The sequence below is a fragment of the Lactuca virosa genome, chromosome 5 (assembly GCF_052849685.1).
Source record: "Lactuca virosa cultivar CGN04683 chromosome 5, Lactuca_virosa_CGN04683_v6, whole genome shotgun sequence".
NCBI classification, from domain to species: domain Eukaryota; kingdom Viridiplantae; phylum Streptophyta; class Magnoliopsida; order Asterales; family Asteraceae; genus Lactuca; species Lactuca virosa.
The window spans coordinates 221,048,570-221,058,610 of NC_136430.1; the positions used below are offsets into that span (position 1 = coordinate 221,048,570).

At 35.6% G+C, this 10,041-nt stretch overlaps 1 protein-coding gene across 1 annotated transcript; it reads left to right on the plus strand.

The window, feature by feature from the left end:
• Positions 1-275: 275 nt before the first annotated feature.
• Positions 276-8,809, plus strand: LOC145114952 (lysine-specific demethylase JMJ26-like). Its single transcript, XM_079051081.1, has 14 exons — positions 276-1,020; positions 1,113-1,234; positions 1,318-1,414; positions 1,513-1,654; positions 2,176-2,239; positions 2,325-3,063; positions 3,501-3,830; positions 3,960-4,134; positions 4,809-4,957; positions 5,689-5,761; positions 5,850-5,935; positions 6,629-6,748; positions 7,242-7,306; positions 7,644-8,809. Exons 1-14 carry the CDS (start codon positions 457-459, stop codon positions 8,737-8,739), a joined length of 3,822 nt encoding a protein of 1,273 aa, XP_078907207.1. The 5' UTR covers positions 276-456; the 3' UTR covers positions 8,740-8,809.
• Positions 8,810-10,041: the final 1,232 nt, after the last annotated feature.

A 10,041-nucleotide genomic window follows, 5' to 3' on the forward strand; every position in this document is an offset into this window, starting at 1 on the left:
ATTATTTTATACAAACAACTTCAAAAATCTTATTTGATTAAACAAAAATAAAATTTTGATTTATAATTATTATACGGTTAATTTTAGTTTATTTTATACTTTAAAAAGCAAACAAACTAAACTAGTATTATTAATGGCTGGATCAATCTCTTCTATTTTGACATGGTCTACAGATCTAAGCGGCTTCCCAAAAAAACAAAAAAGAAGTTAAAGTAAAATATTATTATCAATTTTGGCCACCTTACAAACTACCAACCTTCTCGCTCGAGGGACTATTGCGTGACTAGTAAACATAGACTACGTGAAACCCGCGAAGTGGAGTTCAAACAGGCGGGAATCCCTCTTTTGAATACACAGCGATCCCCGACTGTTTCAAAACCCTAATTACACCCCCTCTTCTCTTTCTTCTGGATAAAATCCATTTTTTTTTCGGTTCTCAAGAATTAGTGTTTATTGATGGCGACAACGATTAAGAAGAACGGAAATCTTATTGAGGCTAACGACGATGGTGATGGAGGCGAAGAACAAAATGGGGGTTCTGATTCTGAAACAGAGGTGAAAGAGGACTTTCAGAAGAAGATAGGCAGGAAAAGAGGTCGGGAAGAGAACAGCGGGGACACCGGTACTGCTACTAAATCTCAAGAAAAGAAGATCAAACCATTTGTTTGTCAGAAGCAGCAGTCTGTTTCTATAGAAGAAGAAAGGACAATGACGACGATTGTTGTCTTGTCAAGTGATGATGATAACGAGTCAACAGAAGAAGCAGCAGAAGGTATGGTTGATGCTCAAACTGCTTTTGCTACTCCTGATCGAGAGGGAAACGGTATTAACGAAGTAGTAAACAACAAAGAGGACAAAAATGAGGAACGGAAGCCCATCAGAAGTACTAGGAATGATGGTATTAATTATGCTGAGATTTTCAAATACGATAAGGGAAGAATCGGTACACCTTCCAGCTCAAGTAGGAAGGATGGTTCAAAGCCAAAGTATTATGCCAAGAACTTTGTTCCTGATGAAAATGTAATATTCTGTGTCCGTGGTTCCTCTTTCTCTGTTTCTTAAAGAAGTCTGCGTGATCAAACATCATCTCTTTAATTTTCATCAATTCACAGGGAAATCTAGTTAAAGTACCTTCAAACATGTGCCATCAGTGTCAAAGGAACGACAAGGGACAAGTTGTAAGGTGCCAGAGCTGCACTATAAAACGTTACTGTGTGCCTTGCATGAGAAGATGGTATGAGCTGTTATGTATATGGAATTTGCTTTTCTTATACAGCCTTTTCATTTATAATTTATGTTGTTTACTCTGTTTTGTAGGTACCCTAACATGACAGATGAGATGTTTGCTGAGCGTTGCCCTGTTTGCTTAGGCATTTGCAACTGTAAATCTTGCTTGCGTGATGTGCACCCTAGAGTTGGTTCCTGCAGCTCATCTTTTGTTATGAAACTTATTCCTGTTCCTACTCTTACCCAAATAGGAAATGTGATACTGAATCTGTTGGTGGTTTTTAGGTCAAAGAGAAGATTGATTTTAAACCTAATGATGATCAAAAAGTTCGATATTCTATTTATATTCTGCATGTGCTTTTTCCATTCTTGAAGCGACTCAACGAGGAGCAAATAAAGGAGAAAGCAATAGAGTCTAAAATTCAAGGTATTTTTTTTTTTATTGTTCGTCTCTCTTTATGTCCAACTCTGAAATCACATTGTAGCTATAATCTAAATCAGTACTGCCATGTATGTTTATTCGCTATTGATGATTACTGTTTCGTTCCATGCAAAGAGATTTGATTTAAGCGAGTTGAGTTCATCATTGAGAGTTTAGGAAATTGCAAAGAAAATCGTCTTCTTAACTTCTTAACCTGAATTCTCAAAATTTGTGCTGCATAATTTGATTCTAACAAAGAATCATCATATGTCTGTCTTTTAATTCTTTTTTGGCTGGCTTGGTTCATAGGCGTCATGAAGGATCATGCATCTATAGAGCTAGCTCTTGGTTTTCTTTCTTAGTTTAGTAAAATAGGGCAAAAAAATGCTCTCTTGTTAAGTCTTTTCACTCGGTTGTTTCTCTTTGTCTTGATGGTGAGTGTTTTTCACTAGAAGGATGGTTTGCATGGATAGCTAGCTATCAGCCATAATCTATGTAGGTTTCCCTAATTTTATCTTCTTGGACAGGCTCTTCTTTATCTAACATACAGTTGAAGAGGGCAAAGTGCAGCTGGGATGAGCGCATGTATTGGTATGTCATTTCAATGACTTTACAAGTATATGAGGGTTTTGTTTTATAATGGTTTCTTGTATTGATTATCACCTGATGTATGCAGCGACTGCTGTAAAACTTCAATTTTTGATTTGCATAGAAGCTGTCCTTCTTGTCATTATGATCTTTGCCTTCAATGTTGCTTGGAATTGCGAGATGGCAACCTTCAAGGAAACAAGGAAGAAATTATCATTGAATATGAAGATCCAGGTCCTGAGTACTTACATGGGGGGAAGTCCCTTCAAGCTAAGAAGGCTGCTGCAGCCCCCAAGGACAGAAGGAAGGGACATAATACTCCAAAGAAAAAGCAAACGTATGAATGGACGTCTCTGGATGATGGCAGAATTCCTTGTCCTCCAAAAAGTATGGGTGGTTGTGGTTGTGGTATTCTAGAATTGATGCACATAAAGCTACCTGACACTGTTCCAAAGTTGTTGGAGGAAGCACAAAAGCTCTTAAAGATGCACAAACTGGAGGAAGATATGAGGGATATGCCTGAGAAATGGTGCACATGTTCTTCAGATGGTGGTGGTCAGCAGTTACGAAAAGCTGCATCTCGTGAAAATTCCAATGACAATTACTTGTATTGTCCACGTGCAATAGACATAAAATCTGGAGATTTGAAGCATTTTCAGTGGCATTGGTCAAAAGGGGAGCCAGTAATAGCGAGTAATGTTCTAGAAACTACACTTGGGCTGAGCTGGGAACCCATGGTCATGTGGCGTGCTTTTCGCCAGATTTCAAATCTCAACCATGATAAGCTCTTGGATGTGGCTGCTCTTAATTGTTTGGATTGGTGTGAGGTGGGTTAAGTATGTCATTTTTGGGTTAAACGCAAGAAGTTGCAATGTACTTCCATATATTTGTTATACCATTCTACTTTCATCTCTTTCTATCATAACATTGAAAAATCTTCACATGTATAGCAAGGGATGATATTGCTACTAATATTACAGGAAGAAATGAAGGCAGGATGTCGTATTAAACAATTCGATGAAAGCATGTTGCTATTTTTTGTATTTAACAAATTTCTTTTACATTGATTGTTATGTTGTTGGTGTTATGTGGTAATTAATGGGAGAGTATCATCTGATTTTCTCAATTTTCAACTTACCTTTTTCAGCATAGTTTTTGGTATTCTGGTTGATTTGGTCGTGTTCTTTGGTTAGATTGTTTGCCTCCAAGTTAATATTATTTTTGGGTATATGCAGGCCTAATCAACTTTTGTCATGACATGCAGGTTGAGATAAATGTTTGTAGCTTTTTTAAATGGTATACGGAAGGTCAGTATGATGAAGTTGGGTGGCCTAAGATCCTAAAGTTGAAAGACTGGCCTCCATCAAATTTATTTGAAGAACGGTTACCACGTCATGGTGTTGAATTTATCACTTCTCTACCCTTTAAAGAATATACGCATCCTCGTGATGGCTACCTTAATCTTGCAGTCAAGTTGCCTCCAAGATCTCTGAAGCCAGACATAGGTCCTAAAACATATATAGCTTATGGCTTTTCTGAAGAATTAGGACGTGGAGACTCTGCAACTAAACTTCATTGCGACATGTCTGATGTGGTATGCTTTTTCTATTTGGTTAAGACAAGTTCTTGCTTGAGATTTCTAGTTTTGATTTTTGTCATTGAATTTAGGCAGATGCAAGATCATCAATGTTCGATTTCATCTAGTACCATTGGTGACATGCAGGTGAATGTGCTGACTCATATTGCAACTGTGACTCCCTACCCTGAACATCATAAAAAGATAAATGAATTGAAACAGCATCACAAGGCTCAGGATCAGAGGGAACTTGATGTTGATAACACAAAAGATGCTACTTCTGAGCAAGTTATTGGCTTGAAGGAACAAGAAGTGGAACCTGGTAACATTCATGTTGAATCTAAAGTTAAAAGAAACTCGTGTGATAAGTGACTCTTTATATGTTTCATGTGTTAAAGGGATCATTCCGTTTGCTGGATTTCGGGGAATTTAGCTGGAAATGAAATCCAACTCCATTCAAATTCCGTGTTTGGTTGCAAATGAGTATGGAATTGAATTTGGTTGGAATTCACAAAATCCTTTAACTAATGGATCAACATCCCATCCTAAAATCATGACATTGAATTCCCAACATTTCCTCCTTGTTAAAAAAACTAAATTACCTTTGAAATCCTTGAATTTTACAAGTAAATGGCTCTTGGCTTCTCCATCTTCTTGCTCATCAAAGCTCAAGAATTCCATTTTATTTACTGCCAACCAAACATGTGACCGAATTCAATTTTTCCATATTCTAAATTTCTAATTCCTCTGACAAATTCTAATTCCTTACATAACATTCTGCAAACCAGCGCCTCCTAAGAGGAACATAAGGATTCTCTGAAAAGAGTTCAGGGACAAAATGGAAACGCAAGAAAGAAAGTGAAGTGCATGATATGAGAGAAATTTTCAGATGAATGCACTGAAAAATCTGATAGACCTCGATCATACTGAAGAACTTAGCACTACTTTAACTAACAGAAGCTATCGAAGAAGTTGATAACCAGTGTGATATTTCAGGTGGTTGTATGGATGGATCTGATTCTGATCTGGAAGAGGGAGGTGCTTTGTGGGACGTGTTTCGGAGGGAAGATACTCCTAAACTGCAGGAATATCTCAAAAAACACTTCAAAGAGTTCAGACATGCCTTTTGTCTTCCACTGCAGCAGGTATTAATCCTTACTTTTGGTTGATGTTTTACTATTACAAGCTATTTGTTTGGCTATGTGTAATGTGAAAGAAGCATTTGCATTTTTATAGTTCTCCAGATCGAGAAAGATTCAAGCTTTCATGATTGGTTTTTTATGAAGTTAAATAATTTTTTATAAGTGTTTTTTGTCTTCTTGCATAACTAGTCCTGTCATAAAAGAAGGCAACAATAAAATATTATGAAGTTTAGAAGGTAAAAACATGAAGTGGGTGTTTTGAGAAAGAATGTCTTATACTTTTGATATCTCTGCATTTGCACAACTTAATATTAGTCCACTTTTCGACTGCATAATTTTATTATTATTAGTGAACTAACTTGGATTTTCCTCAAAATGCAAAACTATTCAATCCTTTCAGGATAGGAAACACTATTTGTTACTATCCTTGTTATTATCACTGCACCCTTTAAAATGATAATAACCTCATACATGATTGAGTCCTTTAATGGTACTTCAGTTCAAAATATTTTAATTGAAGGGATGCTGTGTGCCTTCTCAACCTAAGTGTAGCTGCATAAGTCGTGTCTCTTTTTTCTTTCATCATATAGTACTGCAATCAGAAATTTTGCAAACTATCAATATCATGTGAAAGATGTGTTTCGTGTTACTTTTGAAGGTGAAAACGTAGTCCTTTAATATAAATTCCTTTTCTATGTAGCATCAATTGTTCCAATGTATTTTCTTTGGTCCAGGTTATCCACCCAATTCATGACCAAACATTTTACTTAACCATGGACCATAAAAGGAAGCTCAAGGAAGAGTTTGGTTAGTATGCATTTGCAAGGCGTGTTATGTATCAGCTTTCACTGTTATAAAATCTCTGATTATGCTCTTTTTTTTTGGTTATGATCAGGGATTGAAGCATGGAGTTTTGTCCAAAAGCTTGGAGATGCCGTCTTTATACCTGCTGGTTGCCCTCATCAAGTTAGAAATTTAAAGGTTCATAATTTACTACTAGTTTTTAGATTCTTTTTTGATCACTGCATCAAATTGCTCCTTCTGGATTTAATAGAGATCAATATTTGATGTTGTGGGAGCACTTGCAGAGTTGCAGTTCACTAAGCTGTTGACATGTATAATATTTTGAGACCCTTTCTTGAAAAAATGGGCACTTCCTTGTTGTTGAGACTTGAGACTGCATGTGAATTGTGGTTTGGAACTAACTTTAAACCATGGTATGTAAATTTTGGAAGGTTTTAGGGGAGAGCTTCTGATTTGTCTTTGAGGAGGTAAACATAAACCCAACATAGACATCAATATGATCTTCAATAAAGGTGCTGAATCCGTTAGAGCCCAAGGCGTTTCTTTACTGCTATGTCCCAGATGCCACTATGGATTAAGGCAAAAGGTCTATAGAGGAGACATATGGTTTAAGTGTACATGGAACACAACTATGTTTTGATAATTGATATATTTCACGCATGGACTTTCATGGGTGTTAGTAAACAAGTTTGCTTCCTTGCTCATATTTGTTAACATGAGGATTATAAGGTGATAGAATTACCTGATCACCTTAAATTTGGGAGACCTGATATCGATTGAAAAATAGTATTGATTTCCATCTTTTTATCGAACTTGTCTCTGTATTTATGTGTTAAACTAGGGGCATAAATATGTTTTCTTTTTTTGCAGTCATGTATAAAAGTTGCATTGGAGTTTGTTTCTCCTGAAAACGTTGGTGAATGCATTCGGTTGACAGAAGATTTCCGCCTTCTTCCCCAAAATCACAAGGCAAAAGAAGACAAGTTGGAGGTAAAAATCCCTTCTTTATATCTTGCAAATATTACCACTTCTAAAGTTGCACATTTTCCGGTTCATATGTGGTATTTCTGTATCCTGTCTGAGAAACAAGGGGTATTGTATCAATGGGACCACTGTTATAGAACCTGTCCAAACTGCCCATTTTGACACTTATATATACTTGTAACTTTTCTGTATTGTTTTTCTTCTGAAAACAGCTCTCTGAAGTTTAAATTAAAACTGAACTGAATAAGGTTTTTTAAACTACTATTATATATATATATATATATATATATATATATATATATATTGGTTTCACCCATTTCTTGTCAGAATACATGCTTTTCTGACTTTATTTTATGCATGGTTTCATTTAGTCCAAGTTATTTCATAGTTCATAAACAACGTAAGAGTATATGCTCATAATATTAACAGTTTCTTTAATTACAATTCATTTGCTATAGATTATCATGGTGCAATGGCTTATTTTGCTGCAAGTTTACAGGTGAAGAAAATGGCACTCTATGCAGTGGAGGCAGCTGTGAAGGACTTGAAATATTTAGTTGCCGAGTAAGTTCAAACCAATTTTTAGACTATTTTTATCGGCAGTTTGGTCGAATATGTCACAAATAAAACAAAAAAGAAATTAATTGGAAAAAAATGAAAATGAAAAGAAAACATGAACAAGTCAGTCATGCAACCATGTGTTGTCCAGTTTTTCTTTATTTTACTTTCCACGTGGCATTTTCTTTTGGTTTGTTTATATTAGTTTTTTATAGAACGTATTTGGTTATAATCCAGATGCAACCATGCAACCTCGTATTTCTATGTTTTCGTATACTTTCCCAACATTTCATTTCTAACTCTTTATTTTCATGCTAAGGATCTAACATATCCAATTTTTCAGGAACTCTCAACATCTTGAAGACTCCCATGATTATCCAATCCCACAATACAATGAAAGTTCTCAGTTTATTTCGAATCTTGATAAAATTCCAATCATTGAAGATCTCCAAACCTTGCAAAAAACTGAAAACGGTGCTAGAACCGGAGTGGGATTACATGCAGATTACGAAAATCTTCAAAACTCGCAAAATTTTATAAACAATGCTAGAGGCGAAATGGAACTACAGATAGATTGTGAAAATGTCCAAACCTTGCAAAATACTGAAAATGTTGCTGGAGGCGAAGTGAAACTACAAATAGATTCTGAAAATATCCAAACCTTGCAAAATACCGAAAATGTTGCTACAGGCGAAGTGGGATTACAAATAAATTGTGAAAATCTCCAAACCTCACCCAATATTGAAAACGATGTTAGAGGCGATGTGGGAATACAGATAGATTCAGAAAATGTCCAAACCTTGCAACATACTGAAAACTCTGCTAGAGGCAAACTGGGATTACAGATGGATCGTGAGACAACACCTTCCTGTTCAGAACATGAAGTAGGTGATGAAGAAAGTGGTGGAAACACAGAAAGATCAAGGAATAGTGAAGAGAGGGATCAATCTGTCCACTCCACCCCAGAAGTGCCAAATAGTAGAGATACATCTAAGATAAATGGAGAAGGTAATGTATCACAACCTTCTTCCAACCCTAATGAATTTGTTGCACAACTTCAAGCAATGAGGGTTACTAGATCAAAGACCAGTAAAGAAGGGGACTATTCTCTCCACTCCAACCCAGAAACGCCAAATAGTGGTGGTTCAACGGTTCACCCTCCTACGAGTGGAGATGCATCTAAAATGAAAGGGAAAGCTAAGGTTTCACAGTCTTCTTCATCTCCTAATGAAATTGTTGCAGAACTTCGTGCAATGAGGGTTACCAGAGACAATGAAGTTGAACTCATGAAAAAAAGACTCGAATTGGAGCAAAAAAGGGAAGAAAGGAAGAATAAGAAGATGTATCACATGCATCTCAATGCATTGTTGATGAAGGACCACTTATCGCCAGAAGATGAAGACATTAAACGCCGTCTCTTGGCGATGTTGTGTGGATAGTGATTGCAGTGTATATTGAACTCATCATGTATGAGCATCTTTTGTATCTATAATGATGCGAATGTTTGTAACCTGGTTTATTTCTTTTTAATTCTACTTATTTTACTCAATGATCATGTTTATTCAACTCATCATAAATCTTACTGCACCATTTTTGAACTTCATATAGATTCTAAGAGCATATCTTTTTGTTGTTTTATTTGCTCATTTATAAAAAAAGTTGAAACCTATTTTATAGTTCTCCCTTCTATCTAATTACCCTGGAAATGTGACATGTAAAAAGAAAGCGGAAATGGGCAAAATGAACCTTTTTTCAAGTCTTATGTATACACCAAAGGGCCTCTAGCCCAACGGTATTACTGTTGTCTTTCTTTGAGGTCAAGAGTTCAAATCTCATCTGAAACATAGGTTGATTTAGGAGTAGCTTATGATTATATTAGATTTGTCGTTCCAAAAAAAATTTGTATACGGGATCTTAAAAAGAAAACCTTCTAATCTTATAAAAATCCCCGCTTGTCATCCTGTTCATATCAAGTTATAATCATTATGTTATTTTAATCTATTTATCTATTGTGTAACACCTTGTTTCCAATAGGATAAAAATATGTTTTTTGTCCAAAATAAAGACTAATAATAAGATATTCATAAAAACCATTCCTTCTGGTGTTTCATAAAGCATTGTCATTGAGAGTAAATAACACAAGACTTAATATTTTCAAAGTAATTTTTAAATTGAAATGTGGATGCTACTGTAGTCAAGCTAAGTTCTCTGATGATCCTTGTAGTGAATTATGAGCATTTGATTTGGCATGCAGAATTAAAAGAACACAAAGAACACGGTGATTTGGGTGCTAAAAGATGCATTCGATCATAGGAATGAGTACAAAAAAAGGAACTAGATCTAGAACTCCATAAATATCTCACTCACTAGTCACTATGAACTACATCTCTCAAGCACACTCTACAAGTGGTATGCAACCCACTATATATAGAGGTGCTAACATCTCTCTCTCTCTCTCTCTCTCTATATATATATATATATATATATATATATATATATATATATATATATATATATATCATGTCACAAGGCATCAATACCACATGCAAGTGGGTCTTCTCAAATCAAGCCTTCACTAGTCATCTAATGGAGAACTTTGTACCCAACATTCTCCCCCTCAAAGTTAGGAATTGATGATTCGACTTTAATCTTCCAAAAATAAGCAACTTCGCGACCTAAGCCTCAAGCATGACAATTGTAGAAATGAACTTCAAATCTTCAATTCTTCAATGACCTTCTAA